We start from the raw sequence: 25900 nt of genomic DNA on the forward strand, positions 1-25900 counted from the left end.
CCGTCCTGCCTGCTAGCGAAGTGCCTGCCTCCTAGAGCTCGTTCCCCACACCACTGCCCTGATTCTGTTCCGGACAACGTGCCCGCCAGCCACCACTGGCCATGGCAGGGCCCCGTGGCCACCTCCTGCTCTGCTTCCTGGCTCTCTGCTTGGCAGGCCCCAGCTTCTTTGGGGAGCAGAAGGTGAGTGTGAGCTGGTCATTGGGGGGGCGTGATATCCAGGCTCTCCTGGCCACAGTGGGAGCAGAGAGGGTGTGCTCATGGAGCAGGCACGGGGCTGGTGACACAGGGAAGCTGCTGCTTGTCTGACCTTCTCTGAGCCGGACGGAGGGCTGGGCTCTCGTGCCCACTTCCCCAGGCTGAGGTCTGTGTTTTCGCTGGGGCTGGGCTCTTGTGCCCACTTCCCCAGGCTGAGGTCTGTGTTTTCGCTGCTTTGGGGTGGCCTGTCTCTGGCTAGCCAGCCAGGTGATGTGGGGCAGCTCTCCCAGGGCTTCCCAGCCTGAGGGTTGGGGGTATGGAGCGAGGCCCATCCCCCTGCCTGGAACGAGGCCCGGTTTCTCTCTGGCCCTGGCTTGAGGGTGGGAGATGTGGTCACCCCCAACCTTGCGGAGCTGACAGACTGAGAGGCTCACGTGGGCTGTGTGTAGGCGTGCTGGGTGTGTGCATGTGTGTGTGTGCCTGTGTCCTGCCCCGAGAGTACCCAGAGGCATAGTGAGGTCTATTCACACCCAGTCCTCCTGGGCAAACAGCAGCCTCCAATCACACCCTCACATCTGAGCTGCTGTTCACTAATTACACAGCCCTGGGCACAGGGACGTCATGCCTTTGAATCTTCCCAGTCCCCGAGCAGTGGGCCCTGTTCTCCGCCTGAGGCAGCCAACCCAGAGATTATAGAGACAGGTTAGTCCTGCTCTGGAGCCACGCCCTGTGAGTCCTGATCGGCCACGAGGAAGGAGCTGACAGGGTCCGAGGGCACGGCTGTCGGATTCACGTGCACAAGCCCCCTTCGGACTGCCTGCCTGCAGGTCCGCCCAGCCCCACTGTGGGGGTTATCCCGACTGGAGTTTCTGTAAGAGCTCCCTACCCTCGGTGTGGTGACAGTCCTTGAATCACTGACAGTCAGACTGAGCTCCCAAGAGGGCAAGGACTTGCCCAAGGCCCCACTGCCAGGCAGGACCAGCTGGGGACCCAGGCCCCGTGCCGCCACGGGGCTCACTCATTCGCCTGTGGTCCCTCAGAGGAGGGGCGGGGAGAGGGGCCTCCCCAGCTTCAGGGCCAGGTCAGGGCTGGGGACGGGCAGATCGGAGGCTGAAAAGGTTAGGGAGATGGTGGCGGAGCCAGGGTTTCAGGCCCTGCTGAGCCCTGCAGGTGGTTCCTGCCTCCTCCCTGCCTCAGCTTCCTCGTGTGTACAACACAAGGGAATGTCAAAGGTCACCTCATGTTCTTGTGACGGGTCTTTGGGGGGATACTCAGGCTGGGAGTTTGTAACGTGTGCTGCGTGCTAAGTCACTTTAGTCGTGTCTGACTGTTTGCAATCCCGTGGACTGTAACCCACCAGGCTCCTGTGTCCATGGGATTCTCCAGGCAAGAATACTGGAGTGGGTGGCCATTGCCTTCTCCAGGGGATCTTCCCGACCCAGGGACTGAACCCGGGTCTCTTAGTCTCCTGCACTGGCAGGCGGGTTCTTTACCACTAGCACCATCTGAGAAGCCCTTTCTTGTCACAGACCACCTGTAAATCTGCCTTCTGGGGCTGGGGCTCAGCCAGCCGGGCCAAGGGAAGTAGGCCCTGGGGATTTTGTCAGGAATGTGTCAACGCTGGCCTCTCAGCACCGTGTGTAGCATGAGGCTCACTGTGAACATTAGGAAACTGAAGTTCTGAGGGGACGGGATGACTTCTGGGTCCCAGTTAGTGAGGAGCAGGACTCTGACACACGGAGGTTCAGGCAGCAAAGTCCGGGAAGGCTTCCTGGAGGAGGGGGCTTAGCACCTGCCTATTCAAGTCTCACCCAGGGCCCCTTCTGCTGGGCACATGCTGATGCAAGTGAAATCTGCAGTCTTCAGCTGGGGTTTGAGGGGAGAGGGACATTGATCTACAACAAGGAGAAGTTTGGAGATCCCTTGGTCTCGAGGGAGTTTGGATTTTGGGCCCTAGACCCCAGCTTGGGGGAGTTTCTTTCATCTTCTCTCAACAAGCTTAACACCTCGTGTCTTCTTAACTTCCCCAGAGTGTCTCTGTGGGAAGCAGACGTTGCAGAATCAGTTCTGGATTAGGACAGGGAGGGAGGCAGTGCCTGCCCGGCTCAGACGGGTCCTGAGATGCCCTCGGGAAGAAGGCAATCTGATTCAGCACTCGGCTGGGATCCAGCTGCACTCCACCCAGTGGGGTGAGTGGTGAGGTTGTAGGCCACCAGGCAGAGGGGGCCTGAGTGCCCACCTCCGGTGAGGGTTCAGAAAGGTGTGATTTGGTCACTGGTTTATGCGTCCATCCATCACCGATTTACAGATGCAACATCTCATGAATGTGTATCCACTCCACCAACAGGGCACAGGCTCCAGCTTCCTCCCATGCTGGTAACTCGTGCCCTACTTAATGGGACCCCCTTCTGTCCAGGAGTAAAGACGGTGCTCTCTTGCCGGTCCCCAGGCCCCTGGTGATGGTGCTGGCAGCTGTGTCTGGCTGGCCAGGTGGTCCTCAGGGGAACCAGCTGCGTGCCAAGCCTTTGCCCTGAGCCAGCAGCTGCCTGGCTGGGAGTTACCCAACTTCCTAGTTACTCCCTGGATCAGCAAAGCCTGAGTGTCAGGATGGGGAATGAGACCATAGCATCCAGCCTACAGCCAGCCTGAGGCCTCCCACAGCAACTTCCTTCTTTGCAGACCGCAGAGGGAGCAGAAAAGGCCAAATCTCAGCAGTGGGGAGAGGCCCCGGGCCCTTCATGTTCACCAGAAAAGGGTTCAGGCACTATTTCTCCTTTTCTCTCGCTTGGAGAGCCACACATCTGTGATGTGTTCTAGGAAAGAGATATTCTGGGTTCACTCCCTTTGGAGTGTGTTCAGCATTTTTCAGATGGGAACTGGTCAGCGTCTCCAGACCAGGCCTCAAGTCCCTGAAACCTCACCTCATCAAAGTGTTCCTCCCTGGGGTCTCTTCTCTCCCGGCAGCCGGGAGTGTCGCTCAGGGTCAGTGCTGTAGAAAGTTGGAACATCGTTGCCATGATGGTAGCCCCAGAGGCGGTAGACTTGCGGGAGCTGTGACAGGCCAGAGGTGGGACTTGGGGCTTTCTTGGCACTTGGATGACTCTCTTCCTTGTCCCCTGCTCTGTTCTCCATGCAGCAGTCAGAGGACCCGTTGAAAACACAAGTGAGTCCTGACGCTCCTCTGGACTTTACCTCCCCTCGCTGGCCTGGCCCGAGCCCCTCTGCCTGTCTCTGCCTCATCACACGCGGCTGTCTGCTTCTTCCCACTTACTGGCTTTTGCCTCTCCTGTCTCCTCTGCCAGGAGCACTGCCTCTGATCAGTTTCCATGCATCCCGCAGGTCCCAACTCAACAGCTGCCTCCCCGGGACGCCACATGAGTCCTCTCAGCTCCCTCACTGCCAGCACTGCCCGCCTAGTGATGGGCAGTGGCCCCCTGGGTCCCAGCTGGCATGTGGGGTCATGGGTTAGGCCTGGACCAGGGCTTGGGGCCACTTGGCCCAAACTCAGACTCCCTCCCACATGCCTGCTTGCATGGGTCTATTGCAGGCATGGTGCCGGCTGCTGGGCCTCTGACCTGAGGGAGCAGGCAGGGCCCTCGGCTGGCGGAGGCGGTCAGTCAGCATAGAGCTAGGGATGTGGTCAGAGCAGGGGGCCAGCTGGACGGGCAGCCCCACAGCCTGGGGCTGAAGCTCTCGTCCTGCCTGCGGCTGGGGCATGCTGTGGCTGTGTTCCGCTCCCCAGCAGTGTATCTCTGTCACCTAGCGTTCGTGTTTAAATGAAAGGTGAGAATTGGTACTAGGCTGAGAGTCTAGGTTAAAGTCCCTGAGTGGCTACGGGCGAGGGCCACTTGCCCAGGCTTCAGTTTCCTCCTTGGATTCACCCAGAACGGAACAAAAATGCCAGATGCCCTTTAAGTCAGAAGGCAGAGACTCGGGCTTCTGTGCGTGCCTCCAGGCCCCCAGGCAGAGGTGCATGGCTGTGGACATGGGGACGCACTGTGGCAGGGGACAGCCTGTGACAGGCAGGGTCCCCTCAGACTCAGGGCCTCCTCAATGAACAGATGGGGAACCAGCACCTGGAGAGAGGGGTGCTCGGCCTTGCTGTGACCATGAGGCCTGGCTGTGTGCAGGGTCCAGGCCTCTCACTCCAAACCCTGCCCCTGGGCCAGGTCCGGTCCAAACGCTGCGATGTGAAGACCAAGTTCGTCACTCACATACCCTGCACCCCGTGCCCCGCCATCAAGAAGCGAGTGTGTCCCTTAGGCTGGACTCGAGCCTTCCCGGAGAAGATCTCACAGGACTGCCGGTGTGCCCCCTCACCGTCACTTGCTTCCGGGGTGTCCTGTGGGGTGGCAGGGGACCAAGAGGGCTTGGCAGGCCTGGGGAGTAAGGGCAGGGATTCACTCATCTACATGTCTCTTGGCCCCTCCAGTGGGATAGAGATAGGCAGGGAGAAAGGAGTAGGAGGCGGGCCTGACGCTATTTACTGAGTGTCCACCGCGGGCCAGGCCTTGTGCTCAGCTCGGGTCCAGGATGGAAGGGATGCAGGGAGGAGTAAGAGCAGCGGAACCCAGGGTGGGGAGGCTGGGCTGGGGGGTGCAGGGGGCAGTCCTCATATCGCCCTGCCCATCCTTGGTCCCCAGTTATGAGGTCCAGCTGGGGGACTCTCTGTTGTCCATGAGCGGCTGCAGCCTGGAGTGTTGGAAGGACATGGTGCAGAAGGCCTGCTGCCCTGGCTACTGGGGGGCCCAGTGCTATGGTATGGGGGGGGTCCCAGTGCTATGGTATGGGGGGGGTCCCAGCCCTGCTCCTCACACCCCCGCCCGCTGGCATGCCCCTTCATCTGGCTCATTTAATGCACAGCTTGGCCACCTGACTCTGGCTGCCCCCAGGGGAGGGCCCACGTCTGGGGCTGCCCAGAGCTGCTGGGCTTGGGCGAACCGGGGGTCCTCGGGACAGACCTGAGTTCTGTGTGTGTGTGTGGGTATGCAGAGTGCCCCGGCGGTGCCGAGACCCCATGCAGCGGCCACGGGACCTGCCTGGATGGCATAGATGGGAATGGGACCTGCGTGTGCCAGGTGAGGGCCCGGTGGCACTGGGTTGGGGGGAGCATGAGGGGCTGTGCTAACTTGGTGCATCTCTCCACCAGGAGAACTTTGGTGGCTCAGCCTGCCAGGAGTGTCGGGACCCCAACCGGTTTGGGCCTGACTGCCAGTCAGGTGAGCCACTGGCCCAGCAGGAGGGCAGGGCCGGTGTCCACTTGGGGGCCAGTGTGGACCCAGTCCCTCCGACCAACCGCTGTCAGACTCCCTCCCAGCCGTCTAGCCTCATACATCTCTTCTGGGGATGCGAGCTTTGCTTGATCACATCTCTAGCCCTTGCACGTGCTGTTCTTGGAGGCCTCCTTCAGGAAGCCTTCCCTGAGCCCTCAGACTAGGCCAGGTGCCTGCCCTGGGCTCCTACCTCCCCTGCGGTCCTGCCCCATGCCTCTGTCATCTGGAGGTTGTGCCCGTGGGCGCTGAGTTCTGGAGATGCAGAGGGCATGGGCTCAACATCCCCACGTGCCTGCCAGGTGGGGCCGGGATCCCACTTTCCCTGCGTGTCCCTCCCAGTGTGCAGATGTGTATACGGCGTGTGCCGCCACGGGCCGCGCGGGGATGGAAGCTGCCTGTGCTTTGCTGGATACACTGGAGCCCTCTGTGACCACGGTGAGCAGCTGCTGGGCTGGCACTCCTCACCAGCCAGAGCAGGGTGGGACCTCTGCCTGCAGCCTGGCTTCCTTCTAAGTGTGAGAGGCCCACAGCTGGCTGGGGGAGGGGGTGTCATCTGAAACCCTCAACGCCCACAGGCCCAGAGAGGGTTGGGCCCTGGCCAGGGTCACACAGCAGAGTGGGCAGAGCCTCTTTGTTCCAGTGTTCCTCCCCAGCCTGGAACCTGGAGCTGCTGTAATAAATCCTCACCTTTCTCCATTCAGAGCTGCTTGCCTGCCAGGCCCTGAACTGTCCTCGGAACTCCCAGTGCTCTGAAGAGGCCCCCTCTTGCAGCTGCCTGCCTGGCTACACCCAGCAGGGTCACGAGTGCCGGGGTAAGTCAGGGGGCTAGAGGAGGCCAGGGCCCCAGCTCAGGGTGAGCATCCTTTTAAAGCAGCAAGTACAATCTGGCCATTTTCAGGGAGGGAGAGCTGTCTGTGAGGGAGGGAAATAGGGCCCGTCCCCAAGGTGTGGACCAGCCTGCTCAGCGTCTCTGGGCCACCCCGGTTAGAGGCTGCGGAGGCCGGGGCTCCTGGGGCCCGGCTCACGTGGGCGCTCTGTGCCCCGCAGCCTCCGACCCCTGCCGGCCGCCACCCTGCTCCCCGCTTGCCCAGTGCTCTGTGGGTCCCAGAGGGCAGGCCCTATGTCGCTGCCCTGAGAACCACTACGGGGATGGGACAGTGTGTCTGCCCCAGGACCCGTGCACCACCAACAACGGCGGCTGCCCCAGCAACTCCACCTTGTGTCTGTACAGGAGGCCAGGCCAGGTGAGCTGGCGGCCCCTAGCGCTGCCCCCACTCACTCCGGCTGTGGCTCTGTCACGGCTCTGGGAGGCCCAGCTGCCCCATTTATGAAATGAGAGGAGGATGACAGCCCACGTCTGGGAGGGCGCCGGGGGGCCAGCAGAGCCCTCTGGGTTCTCACGGACGTGGTGTCACCCCGCCCTCCCCGGCTGGGCGGCCAGGTCTCCTGCTTGTGTAAGCCAGGCCTGGTCAGCGTTGCCCGCGACAGCTCCGCGGGCTGCTTCGCCCACTGCTCTGCCTTCTCCTGCGACCGCTCAGCCACGTGCCAAGTGACCCCAGATGGAAAGACCAGGTGAGCACAGGGGCCTCGGGCTGGCCCCAGGGACAGCAGAGAGGGCCGCCAGCCCGGGGCAGGTGTGTGCCCGTGTGAACCTCAGGGCCTGTGCGGGTGGTGGGTGAGGTTTGGAAGGGGGAGCCTGGCCATGCCCCCCCAACCTGACTGGTTTCTACCCATGTCTGCAGCTGTGTGTGCAAAGAGGGCGAGGTGGGGGACGGGCGCGCCTGCTATGGACACCTGCTCCACGAGGTGCAGAAGGCCAGCCAGACGAGCATGTTACTGCGGCTGAGAGTCGCCTTTGCCATGCTGGGTGTGTGACCCTGCCGCCTGCCAGAAACCCCACCCCTCACACCCAGCATCCTTGGTGGACTTTCCGGAGATGCCTTGTTTCTCTGCCCGAGAGCAGTAGAAGCAGAGCATGGACTGGGTTGGGGTGCATGAGGGAGGTGGGAGCTAGCCCCCTAAATGCCGATGTCCTCATTCACCTGAGACCTACCCCAACATCCCCCCACCCCCCAACAATGCTCCAAGACCTGGAACTGATGCCTGCAGGCCTCCCAGACCCATTCTGATGTGCCCCCTCCTGTCCCCAGACCAGGGGTGCCGGGAGATCCTCAGCACGTCAGGCCCGTTCACTGTGCTGGCACCGCTTGTCTCCTCCAGGACCATGAACGTGAGCCCCCGCCTCCTCCCTGGACCCGCCCCTGGCTGAAGGGCCCGAAAAGCGTCCCCACCACCCGTGCACTCAGGACCAAGCCCTGGGAGGCTCCCTGTCCCCCCACTGCTCGGGCGGGGTGGCACGATAGAGGACCAGCCGCCCTGGGCCCACTCGGCCCCCCCGCCCCTGTGCCCGCAGGCATCCGTCGCCCAGCAGCTGTGCAGACAGCACATCATCGCCGGCCAGCACATGCTGGAGGAGGCGGGGGCCCAGGCTCCACGCCGCTGGTGGACGCTGGCTGGGCAGATCATCACTGTCAGTTTCAGCCGGTTCAGGGTAAGCAGGGGCCTCAGCCTGGGGACCAGAGGAGTCACAGGTGGGGAACACAGCCCAGGAGGAGGCGTGGAGGCGGATAGAGCCTAAGGACAAGGGGTGGGTGTTTGGAGTCTGAGCCAATGAGCTCATGTCTCGTCAGAAATATACCTACAAATACCAAGACCAGCCGCAGCAGACATTTACCATCCACAAGGCTAACTACCCAGCGGCCAACGGCCTCTTCCACGTCGTCACTGCCTTGCGGTTGCAGCCCCCACCGGAGCTCCCTGAGGACCCCAAGGTAAGCTATTGTTCCCCCAGCCCTGTGCCTCTGGATGACCTCTGACCTGCGCTGAGTTCAGAGAAGGCCCCGCGGCAGCTCTGGGCAGGGCTGGAGTGGAGCTCCTTCCCCTCTGGGCCCTCATGCTTGTGCCCTCTTACAGAGGACCATCGGCCAGATCCTTGCCTCCAATGAGGTGTTCACCCGGTTTGAAACCATCCTGGAGGTGAGTTTGGTGGAAAGGTCCCAGCCCATCTGATCTTTTTGGCCAGGATCCCTCATTGCCCAGAATGTAGCCCCACAGTGATCTGGGTTTCCGGAGTAGGACGGGCCTTGGCCCACGCCCCCGTCCTAGAACCTGCCCATCCCCATCCTGAGGCTCTGTGGTATCGTGAACCCATTGCCAGTGTCTCCCACTTACTCCTGGTGGGTGTTCCCTGCAGGCTGAGCGCCGCAGGGCCCAGGCAGGACTTAGAGGTAAGGGCTGGCCACGGAGCCCCTTAGCCTCCTTCTCACCACTACAGAACTGCGGGCTGCCCTCCTTCTTGGATGGGCCCGGGCCCTTCACAGTCTTTGCCCCCAGCAACGAGGCAGTGGATGGCTTGCGGGATGGCCGCCTGGTCTACCTCTTCACGGCGGTAAGCTCATCAGAGAGAGGGGGCTGGGGATACAGGGCCCAGAGCCTTGAGCAGCCAAGACCCCTCTCTCCTGCCAGGGTCTCTCCAAACTGCAGGAACTGGTGAGGTACCACGTCTACAACCATGGCCAGGTGAGAGGTCCTCTGGGAGGGTGGCCAGCTGACACCTGCCTCTGGGCCCTCAGAGGATTTGTCTGCAGAGTCCAGTCTTCCCCCGGGCCCCCTTTCACCTGGGCAGGACTGGGCATGGCCCCAAGGTGTGGCCAGTGCCCGGCCTAAGGCCACCGTTTCCTCCACCCCAGCTGACTGTTGAGAAGCTCATCTCCAAGGGTCGGGTGCTCACCATGGCAAACCAGATCCTGGCTGTGAATATCTCAGAGGAGGTAAGCTCCACAGGGATGGACCAGTGGAGGGGCTGGTGATGACCAGCCAGTGTCAAGCCTCTTTCGGACCTGCTATTGTGCTTCGAGCCCTTCGAGCTCAGGCAGGCCGTGGTGGGGGTCATGTGGGAGCAGGCACAGCCCAAATCCCTGTCCTGGTTCCCAGCGAAGTCGGGGAGGCTCCGTGTGGCAGAAACCTCATGGATCAGGGCATGGAGGCTGGAGCGGTTCTGCCAGGGCAGGAGATGTTGCCAGGGGGCGGTAAAGAGGTGGCCAGCAGGGTGGGCCTCGACAGCACGAGGAGTGCTGAGGGGGAGCAGGCCGAGGGTGCCCTCTGTGCTCTGCCACAGGGACGCATCCTGCTGGGACCTGAGGGGGTCCCCCTGCGGAGCGTGGACGTGCGGGCTGCCAACGGCGTGATCCACATGCTGGAGGGCATCCTGCTACCCCCGACCATCCTGCCCATCCTGCCCAAGCTCTGCAACGAGGAACAGCACGCGGTCGTGGCGGTGAGTGCTGCTTGTGTGGGGGCCGCCTTCCAGGGAGAAGGGGCGCCTCTGTCTAGTCCTCTAGAGTGGGTGGCTCTGGGGCTCGGGCGTAGGCCCCACAGTTTGGCCTGGATGTCCCACGCCCAGCCCTCAGCAGTCCCCCTGACAGGCCCTTGGCCATCACTCGTGCCTTTCCACCCTGTTCCCAGCCTCCCCGCCCGGGCCTCTCTCACCACGAGGCCTTCACCCCCTGGAATGCCCCCTCCCCACCTCCCCTGCCCTCTCCTGTGCTGACTTTTCTCCTATCTCAGGCCTTGGCTCAGTGCCACCATCTTAGGGTTTGCTAAATAAATAAACCTTGACTTAGCCTTCTCCCCTCCTCCCCCTGCCCTGTCCAGGGCTCCTGTGTGGACTGCCAAGCCCTGAACACCAGCACGTGCCCCCCCAACAGCGTGAAGCTGGTGAGCAGCCCCTGGCCCTGTCCTTGGGGGCTGACTCCTGACTGCCCAGCGAGGTTTCTGCCCTGGCTCAGGGTGGGGAAGCTGGGCTGGAAGACTTGGCTGGCCCTGGAGGCACAGCTGTACTGACAGTGGAAGTGCTCGGCCCGGGGGTGGGGGTGAGGTCCTTTGACCAGGGCTGCCTGGCGAGGGGTCCGGCCCAGGACCCCTGCCTGCTGACCAGCCTGGCTCGGCCCACCCAGGACATCTCTCCTGAGGAGTGTGTCTACATCCACGACCCTACTGGGCTCAACGTCCTGAAGAAGGGCTGCGCCCACTACTGCAACCAGACCATCCAGGTGAGCCTGGGCACGGGACGCTCGCTCCCTGGCGACCCAGGGCACTGGCTTCTCCTTGGGAGCCCCCCAGGATGGCTGGGTGGGCTGCCATCCTCAGAGAGCTGTGCTGCCTCCTAATGGTGGAAAAGGTGTCCCAGAGGGGCCTCGCCCACCCCCTGCTGCAGACACGGGACCAGGGAGCAGAAGCCAGGTGCACTGAGGGTCAGCATGGCTCCCAACAGATCCTCCGATGTGTTCTCTTACAGAAACCTGGCTGCTGCAAAGGGTTTTTTGGGCCTGACTGTTTACAGTGTCCTGGGGGCTTTTCCAACCCCTGCTACGGCAAAGGCAACGTGAGTCCTCTCCTGCCCTGGCATGATGGGTGGGGGGATAGGGGCACCTAGGTTGAGCAGAAGTCACCCATGAACCCTCCTGGGCCAGGTGCCTTTAAGGGGGCTGGTTCTTTGGGCAGCGTCCGTGATTCAAGGTCTCTTCCAGCAGGAGGTCTTCTGCAGGGAGCAGGAGCGCAGAGCTAGGCTGTGGGGAGAAGGGGTGTTGCGGGAGAGGGTGTGGATAATCGCCTCCCAGTGACTGTTCTTGCCTCCTGCCCACCCCCAGTGCAGCGATGGGGTCCAGGGCAGTGGGGCCTGCCTCTGCTTCCCAGACTACAAGGGCATCGCCTGCCACATCTGCTCCAACCCGAACAAGCATGGAGAGCAGTGCCAGGAAGGTGGGTGGTCCTGGCCAAGGCCCCCTGCCAGGGAGATAAAGGGTCTGCTTGCAAGGTGGGCTGGGGACTCCCAAGACATGAAATAGAACCTCAGGAAGAAGGGTTCAGGCCATAGGTCATGGAGAAGGTTTTGGAAACACAAACAGGTGTCTGTTTGATCCATGCCAGAAAGACAACCACGGTTCAATCTAAAGCATGAAGAGTTTAGGTCAGACACACAGAAGAACTTTCTGATGGTGTTGGGAGCAGGGCAGCTAGAATAGGGTGACTGTAAGCAACGAATTGCTCCACTCTTGTTTCTTCCTCTCTCCTTTCGAGTCTGGGATGGCTTGACTTTGTGACCCTGCAGTCAGACCTTTTCTGGCTGCTCCAGTCCCAGCATTGCCCAGCTGCATCCTGGCTCCCAGCCAGCCATGCCTCTGCCTCAGTTTCCCTGCTCCATCTGTTCCTTGCAGACTGCGGTTGTGTCCATGGTCTATGTGACAACCGTCCGGGCAGTGGGGGGGTATGCCAGCGTGGCACATGTGCCCCAGGCTTCAGCGGCCGCTTCTGCAACGAGTCCATGGTGAGCTGTGGGTCCACGGAGCAGGCCCAGCAGTGCCACCCACATGCCCGCTGCGTTAACCAGGGGGGTGTCTCCAGGTGAGGACGTGGGCTTCCTGTCTGCTCCCCACCCGCCGTGACCATGCTTATCGGTTTGCTCAGGGCTCCCTGAGGCTCACTGGAGGCCCTTCATTCACCCATCCCAGGTGTCTCTGTCTGGATAGCTTTGAGGGTGACGGCTTCTCCTGCACACCCAGCGACCCCTGCTCCCGCCCAGACCGTGGCGGGTGCTCGGAGAACGTGAGCCTGGCCCCTGCCCTGAAAGCCTGACCCATGGGCTAGAGGCGGGACTCCCTCGTCCCCAACCTGCCACCCTGAGTCCTTTATCCATGGCTCTCACAGGCTGAGTGTGTCCCTGGGGCCCGGGGCGCCCACCACTGCACATGCCACAAGGGCTGGAGTGGGGATGGTCGTGTCTGCGTGGCCATCGACGAGTGTGAGTTGGACTCGCGAGGCGGCTGCCATGCTGACGCCCTCTGCAGCTATGTGGGGCCTGGGCAGGTGAGCTTGGCAGGCTTCAAGAGGGCAGGGTGGGGTGGGAGTGGGGGACTCTCCCCCTAGCTCATCTGACTCTAGCAACATCCACTCTAAGAACTCAAGCTCAGGGTCTCAAACCTCAGACACAAGTGAGAATCCAGTTCTGAAATGCTGAGTTGTACAGTCTGAAAGCAGCGGGCAGGTGCTAGACGCCAACGTGAAGGTCACAATGGTTTGAGAGGAAGGTACGTTCCAGTGCCAGTCTAGGGCAGCATTGTTTCCAGACCAGAAGCCTGTGACTCCTGCCTCTCGGGGGTGAGGACTCTCATAACCAAGAATCCACGAGTTCTCTGCTCTAACTGGCTGCTGGGGCCATTGTCTTATGACGAGTAGCTCACCCACTCGCTCACTGGTTTCCCACAGGTCACCAGGCACCTGTCACACGCTAGTCACTGTTCTAGACGTAGGGATTCAGTGCTGAGCAAAAGCTCGAGGAGACCCCTGCCCAAGGAGACTGACATCCTGAAATCTTTAGACTGGTGCACATCCAGCTCTGGGACTCGGGAGTCTCAGACTCCAGTCACAGGATCTCAGAACCTGAAACCTTCCCTGTGAGGCCTGTCAGGCTGGTGAGCCCGCGGACTGGCTAGCATTGAAGAATCGAACATGCAGGCTGGGAGGCCAGGCCTGGCTGTGTCCAGGTCAGCCTCTGGGTGGCCCGGGCTGGCACAGGGACCCATGGGGCTCCCTCTGCCCCTGGACCACACCCATGGGGCCTCAGCAGAGGCACTCAGGTGACCTGAGAGCTGGATGCGAACTCCATCAGGAGCTTTCAAGTTCAGAGCTGAGGATGGAGTAAGCAGGTGGAGGTGCCCTGAATATGCAGAGAGGGGCAGCTGAGATCCGGAGAGCCTCACTAGCGGTTTCCCTGCAGTGTGGACCCGCGCTGCAGACCTCAGCAGCCTGGCCAGGCCCCAGGCTGCACGGGAGGCCCCTCTTGACAGCATCACTTCCTGGGATTCTTCCCGAGAGCTGGTCTCCCTTCAGGGCCTCAATCTCTGCACTGGAATGCAACCCTCTGAGGGTGGGGCTGGGAGAAGCTCCTCAGGGGTCTGAACAGGCCTCTCCAGAGGCGCGCACCCATCGGGGGCTGAGCGGTCGGGGAGGAAAGGGTTTTGTGCTTCTGGTGCGATGAGGCTCCCTGCCCCCAACCTCTCCGTCTCCAGAGCCGGTGCACCTGCAAGCTGGGCTTCGCGGGAGATGGCTACATGTGCAGTCCCATTGACCCCTGCCGGGCGGGCAATGGGGGCTGCCACGATCTGGTGAGGGGGGCCCTGAGAGGTCTCTGTGCCCAGGGGAGGCATCAGGGTTGGGGGAGGTTGGCCCTTGCAGTGTCCCTGTCTCTGGTCAGGTTTGGGATCCTTCTGTATCCCAAATCTGAACCCTGTCACCTGCTTGCCCGTAAGACAGAGCTTTGATGCCTCCTTATGAAGGCCACACCCCTGCCCAGACTCCATCCCCACTGCCTGCCCCGACTTGCCGCCCCTTTGGCCTGGCTAGCTCCTCCTCCTCTCAGTTCAGGCCTCTCCTGAGGGTCCAGGGCCTCCCAGCTGCCCTGTCTGCTGTGGTGGGTCAGTGTGACGCATGTCAAATGCTCACTGGTCTTGGGGGGCAGGGCCAGGCCCAGCAAAGGAGCCGCTTGAACCCAGACTGGGTGGAGGGAGAGAGCGGTGGGTAGGTGGACAGACAAGTGGGTGGGCCGGGGTGAACAGAGAGATGGAGGGGGGTGCTATCCTGCTTGCCATCGGGTGCTGAATGGAGGCTGTGTCTCTGCCCTTTCACCCCAGGCCACCTGCCGGGCAGTGGGGGGAGGCCAGCGGGTCTGCACGTGTCCTCCTGGCTATGGGGGTGATGGCTTCAGCTGCTACGGAGACATCCTCAAGGTGAGTGGTTCCCTGCTCTCCGACAGGAGTCCTCTCGTGTACTTGGGAGTGGGGAGGGCAGTGGGGCAGTGCTCAGGGTTCCCGGGAAGGGACTCAAGTCTGGCTCTAGACAGGTGACTTCAGCTTTTCTCTCCCTTTAGGAGCTGGAGGCAAATGCCCACTTCTCTGTCTTCTACCAGTGGATCAAGGTAGGATCAGGTGGAATGCTGGGCTGGGGACTCACATCCAGGCCACCTAACAGCTGGGGGTGGAGGGCAGGCCCGGAGGCTGGGGGCTGCGATCTCAAGGTGGTAGCTGCCTTCCTGACTCCTGTACCCCCACACACCACGTGCACAGGGGGCCGGCATCACTTTTCCTGCCGACAGCCGAGTCACAGCCCTGGTGCCCTCGGAGTCTGCCATTCGTCGGCTGAGCAGCAAGGACCAGGCCTTCTGGCTTCAGCCAAGGCTGCTGCCGCAGCTGGTCAGGTGGGCTGCCAGGGCTGGGCTCTGGGAGGGGGTTCTCGTGCAAGACCCAGCCCCTCCCCAGAGGTCCTTAACTTGGCATGTGTTCACCCTTTGGGGTGAAGTGTGTAGGTTACACTAACCTGGTTCCATGGCCCCCCTAAATCATGTCCCTCCTAAATCATGTCCCTCCTAAACTGTGTCCCTCCAGGGCCCATTTTCTCCAGGGCGCCCTGTCCGAGGAGGAGCTGGCCCGGCTGCACGGGCAGAATGTATCAACGCTGAACCCCACTGTACGCTGGGAGATTCACAATGTCAGTGGGGTATGTGGTGGGCTTTGGGCAGAAGGGTCCCTACAGTGCATGGGGGTGATTCGAGTGGTGGCTGCAGACTTCCCAGCCCAGGGTCCCCTCGCCCTGCCAGGGCCGAGCCCAGACGCTGTGCTCAGGACGCATTTGCTACCGGGCAGCGTCTTCGGGCCGGAATGAGTGCCCAGCTGGGGGTTGTCTGTCTGTTGTGGTCTGCGTGTGCACACCTGTCCCCTCATGCCTGGCCCCCAGCGAGGGTCTGTGTGCCCATGTGGTAGGTCCTGAGTTGGAGGGTGTCCAGGTCGGTTGGGTACCATGTGGCCAGCAGCCACTGTTGGTGCTATTAAGCGTCTGCCTGTGTCTCCTGAGCTCTCCCTGCTGTCTTCCAGAGGGTCTGGGTGCAAAACGCCAGCGTGGATGTGGCTGACCTCCTTGCCACCAATGGTGTCCTCCACGTCCTCAGCCAGGTATGGCTGGAGGGGGGCGTGTGCACAGGGAAGCTTCTAGGCAGGCCAGGGCAGAGGTGTGCTGACCAGCCCCTGTGCTCCATGCCAGGTCTTATTGCCTCCAAGAGGGGATGTGCCAGGGGGGCAGGGGCTGCTGCAGCAGCTGGACTCGGTACCTGCCTTCCACCTCTTCCGGGAGCTGCTGCAGGTAAGGGCAGGTGGAGGGGGGCATCTGGTCAGGGGCGCCCTCCCCCCGGCTGTGGCCAGGCTGCTGGCTCCCAGAGCAGGGACTGAGGGCGAGCGGGCCACCCCTGACACCTGCCCCCTGCCCCTAGCACCACAGGCTGGTTCCCCAGATTGAGGCTGCCACCGCCTACACCATCTTCGTGCCAACCAACCACTCTCTGGAGGCCCAGGCCAACAGCAGCAGCCTGGTGAGATCACCGGGGCTGGGGCCACCGGGGGTGGGCCAGCCTCCCATCCCACAGCCCCTGAGCTTCTCCTCCTCGCTCCAGGACTCGGACGTTGTGCGACACCACGTGATCCTGGGCGAGGCGCTCTCCACGGAGGCCCTGGGCAAGGGGGGGCACCGCAACTCCCTCCTGGGGCCCGCCCACTGGCTTGTCTTCTACAACCACAGTGGCCAGGTTGGCACTAGGCGGGGGGTGGGCAAAGCAGACCCTGCCCCCAGCACCCTGCTCCTGAACACCCCTTTCCTTTGGAGTTCCCCCACCTGGGCACCTCCAGCCTGTGGCCCAGGGACGGCCCATCCCGGGAGACCCCCCTAGTCCATGGGGTTACGCCAGATCTGGGGCACCTCCCTGGCCTGCAGCCCTTGAGGTAAGGGTGGGGAGGGGTGGGGAGAGAGGTTCAGCCTCTGCCCCCCACCCCAGCCCGAGGTGAACCATGTGCCGCTGGAAGGCCCTGTGCTGCAGGCCCCTGGCCGCTCGCTCTTCGGCCTGTCGGGGGTCCTGACGGTGGGCTCAAGCCGCTGCCTGCACAGCCACGCAGAGGCCCTGCGGGTAAGAGGCTGGGCGGCGCTGGCTAGCGGGAGGGGCGCCTGGGGAGGGTGGGAGAGCTGTTAGCCCGCCGAGGAGGCCAGGTGGGTTTGGAGCCCCCGCCTCAGGACCGCCTAATCCTCTGCCCTCTTTCTCCACAGGAGAAGTGTGTGAACTGTAGCCGGAAATTCCGCTGCACTCAGGGCTACCAGCTGGAGGTGAGAAGGGGCCCGGCTCATTCCATCCCTGCTCCACCGGCTCCCACACGCCCGAGGTGCCCAGGCTCCCCAGCCCAGCTCTGCTCACCCAGGCATGGGCTCCTGGGCAGCGTGGGCCACTCGACTTCCCTGGAGGCCTGGAGGCCTGGGTTAGGTCTACCCAGAGGAGGCCTCACCAAGACTCACTTGGCCTGCGGGCCACGTCTGGGTCTCACCCACCCTCTCTTCCTGGGGTTTGTCCTGGTCCTTCTTTGACCCTTCTGCTATCTGTCCTGCTCACCTGTCTCACCCGCTGATCACTGTAGTCTGTCTGTCTGCCCATTCACCACCTTGCCCCTCCCTGACCGCTGGCTGAGCCCTCTGCCTGTCCCCGTTTCCAGGACACCCCCAGGAAGAGCTGTGTCTACCGGTCTGGCTACACCTTCTCCCGGGGCTGTTCGTACACATGTGCCAAGAAGATCCAGGTTTGCCCTGAAACAGGCCCCTCATCCCACCCCCTGCCTTTGACCAGAGAGGAGGTGGGAGTGGGGCAGGGCAGGAGGCCAGATCAGGCTTCAGGGGCAGCGGCGGGGGCTGGGACAGAGATGAAGCCGGGATGCCCAGAGGAAGGGGAAGGGAGAGAGGGCTGAGGTTGAAGGGGCTGGTGTGTGTCCCTGAGGCCACATCTCCAGGGACTGAGGGTGCGGAGGGGGAGAAAGGCTCAGCCTGGAGCTGACTGTATCAGCCAAGCCCTGGGGCAGCAGTGGGGTGACTACGCCCCGCACTGTGGGGTCTGGCCTGGCTCTTCTTTCAGTTCTGCTGCAGAGGCTTGTGGAGGGCAGGCTCTGTTTCTCCGTGGCCCCCAGATGCCTGGCCCTGCCAGCCCCCACGGTTTCCCACCCCTGACATCCTCACGCCCCCCGCAGGTGCCCGACTGCTGCCCTGGCTTCTTTGGCACCCTGTGCGAGCCGTGCCCGGGGGGTCTGGGCGGCGTGTGCTCGGGCCACGGGCAGTGCCAGGACCGGCTCCTGGGCAGCGGGGAGTGCCGCTGCCACGAGGGCTTCCACGGGACGGCCTGTGAGATGTGTGAGCTGGGCCGCTACGGGCCCAACTGCACCGGAGGTGAACCCGGGGGCCGGGCAGGAGAGGTGGGGACTCTGGCACCCTGGGCAGTGGGCACGGAGACCCCAGAGCAGGGCACCGGCTGACGCCTGTCCCCCCCACCCCGTCCTGCTGCCAGTGTGCGACTGCGCCCACGGGCTGTGCCAGGAGGGCCTCCGCGGGGACGGAAGCTGCATCTGCAACGTGGGTTGGCAGGGCCTCCGCTGTGACCAGAGTGAGGAGCAGCCCCCCGGGGAGAGGGGCGAGTCCTGGGGAGGTGGTTCTGGGGTCCGCATGGTCAGAACCATCATCCTCCTACCCCCGCAGAAATCAGAGGCCCTCAGTGCCTGCAGAAGTGCGACCCCAATGCCAAGTGAGTGAGATCGGCCCGGGGCCGGTGGGCGGGGGCGCTGGGGCCAGGGTTGGGGGCCAGAAGGCCCTCCTGAGCTGTTGCTGTCCCCCCAGCTGTGTGCAGAACTCGGCTGCAGCCCCTGCTTGCGTCTGTGCCGCGGGGTACTCGGGCGACGGTGTCTCCTGTTCAGGTCCAGCCACTCCACTGCCCCAGAGCCCCTTCCACGCCCTTTAGATCCAGCCTCTGTCCCCTCTGGGGTCTCACCCTCCCCCTGGCCTTCCCCTTTCTCGCCTGCACTGCCTCTGGTCCCTGCTGTCCCCTGCCCTGCTCACAGCTCTCTGGGCCCGTCTGCCCCTAGCGGTGGACCCGTGTGCACGTGACCACGGCGGCTGCTCCCCCCACGCCAACTGCACGACCGTGGCACCTGGTCAGCGGACGTGCACCTGCCTGGACGGCTACACGGGCGACGGGGAGCTGTGCCAGGGTGAGGCTGGGGCCCAGCAGGGCTGGCGCGGGCTGGGGGTCTGGCTGCAGTCAGGCCAGGACAGCAGGGCTGGCGTGGGCTGGGGGTCTGGCTGCAGTCAGGCCAGGACAGCAGGGCTGGCGTGGGCTGGGGATCTGGCTTCCGTCAGGCCAGGACAGGCTGAGGGGCACGTGGGAGGGTGAGTGCCGAGAGTAGGGGGAGAGCACCCGGATGGACGGACAGATGGGGGGGCCAGCCCTCATCCCAGCGCCTCTTCCCCCAGAAGCCAACAGCTGTCTCATCCGCCATGGAGGCTGCCACATGCATGCCGAGTGTATCCCCACAGGCCCCCAGCAGGTGAGACAGCTGGGGGAGCCGCACACTGGGGCTGGGCCGTCCCCTGCAGGGCAGGGTGCTCCTCAGACCAGGCCCTCGGAGGGGCGCGCCTCCGTCCCGCAGCCCCGCTGACTAGGATCTGTGACCAGGTCTCCTGCAGCTGCCGCGAAGGTTACAGTGGGGACGGCATCCGGGCCTGTGTGCTCCTGGACCCCTGCTCCCAGGTCAGGCCCCCAGGGCACCCCCAGCGTCAAAGAGGGAGGGATCAGGGAGGGGGGGCCCAGCCTTCCTGAGCCCCAGCGGGGTCCTGAGCGCCTCTGAAGGGCCCCATGAGGCCAAGGCTCTGGGGCGTGGACAGGGAAGCTCACGGGGGCCGAGGAAGCCTGGGAGTCACCGCTGCCTCTCTCCTGTCCCCACCGCAGAACAACGGAGGCTGCAGCCCTTATGCCGTGTGCAAAAGCACGGGGGATGGCCAGAGGACCTGTGCCTGCGATGCAGTCCGCACCGTGGGGGATGGCTTCACCTGCCGAGCCCGCGTCAGCCTGGTAATGACGCCCAGGGAGGGCCCCGACCCGACCCTGGCAGTGGCCCCCATGGGCCTGAGCCATGGTATTGGCTATTGCTCCTGATCCTGACTCCACCCAGGCCTGACCGAGTTACGGTCCGTGAAACCCATTCTGATCCCAGAGCAGACCACCCTGGCTTTCCTTTCCTCATCTCTGCCTTGGCCAGACCTTGGGCTCCCGGTGCTGGGACAAGCACCAGCCCTGATGAAGCCGATCAGACTCTGAGCTGACCCTTGCCTTCCCTGCCTCAGGAGCTGCTTCGGGACAAGCACGCCTCCTTCTTCAGCCTCCATCTCCTGGTGAGTGACCAGCTGGCCCCTACATCCTTGGTCCAGCCTGGGCCTCTTTGACCTGCAGGCCCCACCTATCTCTGAGCCTTGATAGTCTCATTTGGTCAGGATCTGGCTGCTGGTTTGGTTTCTGAGTCCAGGTCTTTCCTGGAAAATCAGTAGAAGCCTCAAGTTGGTCCCAAGTTGCCCTTCTTCCACTCAAGCTGTTACCCTCTCCCTCAGGAATACAAGGACCTCAAGGGGGACGGACCTTTCACAGTCTTTGTGCCGCATGCAGATCTGATGACCAACATGTCACAGGTGACTCAGCCCTTGGAGCAAGGCTGGGGAGGGGGGGCCTGCTGGGCTGTGGGCCCTGCCTGGGCACAGAGGTGGCAGTGAGGCTCCCGGTACCCTCGTGACTCCTGCTGCAGGACGAGCTGGCCCGGATTCGCGCCAACCGCCAGCTTGTGTTCCGGTACCACGTTGTTGGCTGCCGGCAGCTGCGAAGCCAGGAGCTGCTGGAGGAGGGCTATGCCACCGCGCTCTCGGGGCATCCGCTGCGCTTCAGCGAGAGGGAGGTAGGCCCAGCTCCGCCTGCCCCCGACGCGGGCTGTCCACAGGCCCAGCACTCCACTGCCCCCAGGGTCCTCACCTGGGCCCTGCGCCGGTGCCTTCAAGACCCTCTCACCTTCCCACACCGGCTTTACTGACAGGGAGATGACGCCAGCCCTGGGCGCTGCGTGCTACCAGCCAGGGGCTAGTCCTGGGCTCAGGACTTCTGAGTGTGGCCCCGTGTCCGTGGGGCTCCCACCAGCCAAATCCAATAGCTGTTTTCCTGGCAGGAGGCGAGAGCAGCCCTCTGCCTTGATCCTGCCCACTTCCTTCCCCGAGACTCGCCCCAGGGCCCCCGGCACTTGGCTTCATTTGGTCCCGGGCCTACCCCCAGGGCAACATCTACATCAATGACTTCGCCCGCGTGGTGAGCAGCGACCAGGAGGCTGTGAACGGTGTCCTGCATTTCATCGACCGCGTCCTGCTGCCGCCGGAAGCGCTGCACTGGGAAGCTGACGCTGCCCCAGCTCCGCGGGTAGGACCTGGCTGCGGGCCTGGGACCCTCCCTCCCCTCCTGACCTCGGTGCTCACTGAGCCCCTGTTCCCAGAGAAACTTCACCGCTGCTGCAGAGGCCTTCGGTTACAAGATCTTCAGTGGCCTTGTGACGGTACTGGCCCCGTGCGAGCTTTTCAGTGTGTGTACATGCGGGTGACTGTCCGTGTGTGTGCTCATATGTGCCCACACATCTGACTACATGCGTGTATGTCCATGTCTGTCGGCCTGGGATGGCTGCAGAGGAGTGTGGCTGGTGGGAAGGTCACCCGGGTCCCTGGAGCCCCTCCCAGGCCCCTGTAGTCCGGGCCCCTCTATCAGCCTGCACCTCCTCTCTCTCGCCAGATGGCTGGGCTCCTGCCCCTGCTTCAGGATTCCTTCCACAGGCCACTCACCATGCTGTGGCCCACAGATTCTGCCCTAGAAGCCTTGCCTCCCGATCGCCAGGTCTGGCTCTACCATAAGGACCACCGTGACAAGCTGGCAGCCATTCTGCGGGGCCACGTGATCCGCAACGTCGAGGTGGGTGCACCCCCAGGGCGTGGTCCCTACTGCCTGCCCCCCAGGCTGCCCACCCAGCTCCAACCATGGCTCCATGTGTTCAGGCCTTGGCATCTGACCTGCCCAACCTGGGCCCCCTGCGCACCATGCATGGGACCCCCATCTCCTTCTCCTGCAGCCGCGCACGGCCGGTGAGTCTGGGGAGGAAGCTTGAATGAGGGCGGCAGGAGGCAGTGGCCGGGACTGTGGGGCTGCAGTACGCCTGTGACGCCGCCCGCCTCCCGCACGCCCCTCCCCGGCAGGGTGCGCTCACAGTGGGAGAGGACGCCGCCCAGATTGTGCAGCGACACCTGCCCTTTGAGGGAGGCCTGGCCTACGGCATTGACCAGCTGCTGGAGCCACCTGGCCTTGGTGCCCGCTGTGACCACTTCGAGACCCGGCCGCTGTGGCTGGTGAGGGAGGCCACAGGCCAGAGGTGGGGTGCCAAGGTCACTTGGCACTGTCCTGTCCACCCACTTGACTTGCCGTGTTGCCTCCTCCTTTCCTTGCCTTGCAGAAAGTTTGCAGCATTTGTGGGCTGGAACCTCCCTGCCCTCCAGGCTCACAGGAGCAGGTAAGGGGCTGGGTGCTAGGTGGTGGGTTCAGACAGGGCCCAACAGGCGCAGGTTTGCAGCCCAATCCCTCTTGGCCCAGGGCAGCCCCGAGGCCTGCTGGCGCTACCTCTCCAAGTTCTGGACGTCCCCTTCGCTGCACCCCTTGGCCCTGCGCAGTGTGTGGACGCGGCCGAGCCACTGGGGCCAGCCTCGAGGCCTGGGCAGGGGCTGCTACCGCAACTGTGTCACCACCACCTGGAAGCCCAGCTGCTGCCCTGGCCACTATGGCAGCGAGTGCCGAGGTGAGCATCCCGAGGCTGCAGACTCTGCCGACCGCCCTCCCAGCCCCCAAGACGGCCGGGAGCACAGCAAGGGGCTCAGGGTGGTCAGGCTGGGGGTGAGTGGACCCGCAGGAGGGAGTGTTCTGAGGAGAGGCGGGGTGTAGGTGGTACGGGGGCTGCTTGTGCCATAGCCTCTGCTGCCACTGGGTGGAGGATGGAGTGTGTCCAGGCTGGGGCTGCGTGTGCAGGGCTCCTGACGAGGCCTGACCTCGCCTCTCTCCCTCCCTCTCCGAGCTTGCCCTGGCGGCGCCAGCAGCCCCTGTAACCACCGCGGCACGTGCATGGACGGCATGAGCGGCAGCGGGGAGTGCAGGTGCCGTGCACACTTCGCCGGCACGGCCTGTGAGCTCTGTGCCCCGGGAGCCTTCGGGCCCCTGTGCCAAGGTAGGCTGTGTTGCCCGGCCCTGCCCTGCTCCCTGACCCCCTTGGCCAGTGTGCCAACACCATCCTGCCTGCCTCTCTCCCCAGCCTGCAACTGTACCTCCCATGGCCGCTGTGACGAGGGCCTGGGGGGCTCTGGCTCCTGCTTCTGTGATGAGGGCTGGACGGGGCCACGCTGTGAGGTGCAGCTGGGTGAGTGGGCCCTGTGCTTGTGCCCACCCTGCACACACTAATGATGCCCCAATTGCACACTCGGATGGAAGGGAGTCCAGGAGGGCAGCCACTAACCTGGATGTGTGGGGTGGGCCCTGGGGGACAGAGCTGCAGCCTGTGTGCGCTCCGCCCTGCGCACCCCAGGCCGTGTGCCACGCTGGCAACAGCTGTGAGTGCAGCCTGGGCCACGAAGGGGACGGCCGCACGTGCACAGGTAAGCAGGGGTGGAGGGCCCACTCCCCTCCCGCCCCCTCCCGTCCCCTCCCATGCCCTGGCCCAACCCCCTCCTCCCACCTCCAGTGGTGGACCTGTGCCAGGATGGGCGTGGTGGCTGCAGCGAGCACGCCAACTGCAGCCAGGTGGGCACAGTGGTCACCTGCACGTGCTGGCCAGACTACGAGGGCGATGGCTGGAGCTGCCGGGCCCGCAACCCCTGTGAGGATGGCCACCGTGGCGGCTGCAGTGAGCACGCCGACTGCCTGAACACCGGGCCGGTGAGCAGGGGCAGCTGAGCCACCGGGTGGGGGGCCCCCCCGATTTTGGCTGCCCCAGGCCCTGAAGGGTGCCCACCTGCTCTCCTGCCCCAGAACACACGGCGCTGTGTGTGCCACGCCGGCTATGTGGGTGATGGACTGCAGTGTCTGCTGGAACCCGAGCCACCCGTGGACCGCTGCCTGGACCGGCCGCCTCCCTGTCACGCAGACGCCGTGTGCACTGACCTGCACTTCCAGGGTGTGCTTCCCCGCCCCTCCTCGCACCCTCGCTTTACCAGGTGGTGGCCCACTGACCATGCATCCCTCCCCTCTGCAGAGAAGCGAGCCGGTGTCTTCCACCTCCAGGCCCCCAGTGGCCCTTACGGCCTGAACTTCTCAGAGGCTGAGGTGGCTTGTGGGGCCCAGGGAGCTGTCCTTGCCTCTCTCCTTCAGCTCTCTGCTGCCCAGCAGGTATGTGGGGCCTGGGAGTCTGGAGCCAAGCCTGTGGGGGCCCTTCTGAGTTGGGCCTTGGGTCTCAGCCTGTGCTTCTTCCATTACAGCTGGGCCTCCACCTCTGCCTTGTGGGCTGGCTGGCCAACGGCTCGGCTGCCCACCCCGTCGTCTTCCCCGCCGCAGACTGTGGGGATGGCCAGGTGGGCGTGGTCAGCCTGGGCGCCCGGGAGAACCTCTCGGAGCGCTGGGATGCCTACTGCTTCCGAATGCGAGGTACGGCCGCCCCCCAAGCCCGCGCGCTTCTGCCGCTCCCTGCCGACCCACTCACTCGCTGTACTGCCTTCCCTGCAGATGTGGCCTGCCGATGCCGCGACGGCTTCGTGGGTGACGGGACCAGCGTGTGCAATGGGAAGCTGCTGGATGTACTGGCCACCACTGCCAACTTCTCCACCTTCTACGGGGTACCTAGGGGCCAGGGGTATGGTGCAGCAGGGATCCTTGGGGAGGGAACCCACCCACAATGCTGTGTCCCACCATCCCCAGATGCTACTGGGCTACGCCAATGCCACCCCGAGGGGTCTCGAGTTTCTGGACTTCCTGGATGATGAGAGCACCTACAAGACGCTCTTCGTCCCTGTCAATGAAGGTTTCATCGACAACACGGTAACAGGGAGTGTGGGGAGGGCAGGGCCTGATCCTGCTTTCTGAGCTTGGGCCACGACCACAGCTGTGCTGTGCCCACAGACCCTGAGTGGCCCAGACCTGGAGCTGCACGCCTCCAACACCACCTTCCTGAGCACCAACGCGAGCCAGGGTGCCCTGCTCCCCGCGCACTCGGGCCTTAGCCTCGTCATCAGCGACCTGGGGCCTGGCAACAGTTCTCGGGCCCCTGAGGCGAGTCTGGAGGTGGCCCGTGCCCTGCTGGCCCAGCCCTCGCTGATCATCACTGGGCCTGACTCCGGTCTCCCTACAGGTCCCAGGGGCAGTGGTCGTCAGCCGCGTCATCACGTGGGACATCCTGGCCTTCAACGGCATTATCCACACTCTGGCCAGCCCTCTGTTGGCGCCGCCGCAGGCCGTGAGTTGAGCGTGGACAGGCAGGGCGGGGAGGGGTGAGGGGGCCGCTGCGGCCAGGTCCCTCACGCTCTCCTCGTTCGCAGCGGGCAGTGGTGGCCCCGGAGGCCCCGCCTGTGGCAGCGGGCGTGGGGGCTGTGGCGGCTGCTGGAGCCGTCCTTGGCCTGGTGGCTGGAGCCCTCTACCTTCGTGCCCGAAGCCGGTCCACGGGCTTTGGCTTCTCTGCCTTCCAGGTAGCTGGGCTGGGGGCTGAGGGAGGTGTGGGGTCTGGGCCAGCAAGGCTGCTGAGGTCTCACGACTCACCTGCCTTTCTAGGCAGAAGATGCTGCTGCTGACGACTTCTCCCCGTGGCAGGAAGGGACCAGCCCAACTCTGGTCTCCGTTCCTAACCCGGTCTTTGGTAGCCATGAGGCCTTCTGTGAGCCCTTTGATGTGAGTGGGGGGTTGGGGATGGCAAGGGGACCCGGGACCCAGCCTCGGCCCAGACAGTAACCGACAGTCCCCCACTCAGGACTCGCTCCTAGAGGAGGACTTCCCCGACACACAGAGGATCCTCGAGGTGAAGTGACACAGAGGCACGAGGGAGACGGCTTTTATTGCCCGGAGAGGGCGGGACAGGTGGGGCCGGGCCTGATCCAGACAATAAAGGTACTCTCAGCGGATGTGCGCCATGTCACCAAGGAAGGGCGTCTTCATGCAGCCGGTGCAGAGCTGGTCCATCCAGAGCGGCGCCTCGTGCTGCAGGGGGGTGCGGCGCGGGTAGAAGGTGAAGTCCACGCGGTAGTTGAGCAAGCAGCTGAGGGAGGCCATGTAGAGGTCGGAGAAGCGCACCAGCCGCCGCGAGAAGTAGGTGGGGTTGTGGAAGGTGCGGAAGATGCTCCCAAACTGTGCGTTGAACAGCGCCTTGGTGACACACCTGCCGAAGGAGACGTGGGCACTCGGGGGGCGCCCGAGGGGGAAGGGCCTCGTGC

The 25900-nt window shown here is 63.7% G+C and overlaps 2 protein-coding genes and 1 long non-coding RNA gene across 3 annotated transcripts in view; 1 reads left to right on the forward strand and 2 right to left on the reverse strand.

The window, feature by feature from the left end:
- Positions 1-25591, forward strand: STAB1 (stabilin 1). The gene is made up of 69 exons (XM_040247134.1): positions 1-182; positions 4367-4503; positions 4841-4956; positions 5190-5275; positions 5347-5416; positions 5810-5905; positions 6172-6282; positions 6518-6714; positions 6912-7042; positions 7213-7337; positions 7621-7700; positions 7884-8021; positions 8161-8301; positions 8444-8506; positions 8805-8918; positions 8996-9049; positions 9220-9300; positions 9648-9806; positions 10184-10246; positions 10486-10581; positions 10827-10913; positions 11179-11290; positions 11746-11932; positions 12040-12133; positions 12236-12394; positions 13597-13692; positions 14218-14313; positions 14454-14501; positions 14650-14780; positions 14968-15079; positions 15454-15531; positions 15620-15718; positions 15846-15944; positions 16026-16157; positions 16404-16532; positions 16670-16726; positions 17107-17190; positions 17632-17827; positions 17946-18041; positions 18134-18179; positions 18272-18348; positions 18517-18642; positions 18905-18978; positions 19107-19181; positions 19380-19502; positions 19775-19822; positions 20036-20113; positions 20227-20373; positions 20742-20882; positions 20956-21015; positions 21246-21422; positions 21506-21592; positions 21704-21853; positions 21958-22014; positions 22095-22296; positions 22570-22719; positions 22804-22908; positions 23036-23143; positions 23230-23423; positions 23517-23661; positions 23740-23873; positions 23963-24128; positions 24207-24316; positions 24399-24518; positions 24600-24749; positions 24829-24933; positions 25016-25162; positions 25245-25361; positions 25441-25591. Exons 1-69 carry the CDS (start codon positions 102-104, stop codon positions 25495-25497), a joined length of 7707 nt encoding a protein of 2568 aa, XP_040103068.1. The 5' UTR covers positions 1-101; the 3' UTR covers positions 25498-25591.
- LOC120868365 lies at positions 5116-22560 on the reverse strand. The gene is made up of 3 exons (XR_005722199.1): positions 22447-22560; positions 16244-16251; positions 5116-5127 (listed from the first exon to the last, which is right to left on the reverse strand). It is a non-coding gene; the product is annotated as an uncharacterized LOC120868365 (long non-coding RNA).
- Positions 25508-25900, reverse strand: part of NT5DC2 (5'-nucleotidase domain containing 2) — a 51278-nt gene continuing 50885 nt past the window's right edge. The window contains exon 14 of the mRNA XM_040247140.1: positions 25508-25845. Within this exon, the coding sequence (XP_040103074.1) occupies positions 25584-25845 (262 nt within the window). The 3' untranslated portion in view covers positions 25508-25583. The remainder of the gene's footprint in view (positions 25846-25900) is intronic.

The sequence above is a fragment of the Oryx dammah genome, unplaced genomic scaffold, assembly GCF_014754425.2.
Source record: "Oryx dammah isolate SB20612 unplaced genomic scaffold, SCBI_Odam_1.1 HiC_scaffold_9, whole genome shotgun sequence".
Lineage (NCBI taxonomy): Eukaryota > Metazoa > Chordata > Mammalia > Artiodactyla > Bovidae > Oryx > Oryx dammah.

What these genes read in the sequence shown, in the direction of transcription:
- STAB1 (XM_040247134.1), top strand. Translation starts at nt 102, where the DNA reads ATGGCAGGGCCCCGTGGCCACCTCCTGCTCTGCTTCCTGGCTCTCTGC. An exon ending in CTGGGGGGCCCAGTGCTATG is followed by an intron (nt 4,957 to 5,189) that starts GTATGGGGGGGG and finishes GTGGGTATGCAG; the next exon opens with AGTGCCCCGGCGGTGCCGAG. An exon ending in AGCTCTCTGCTGCCCAGCAG is followed by an intron (nt 23,874 to 23,962) that starts GTATGTGGGGCC and finishes CTTCCATTACAG; the next exon opens with CTGGGCCTCCACCTCTGCCT.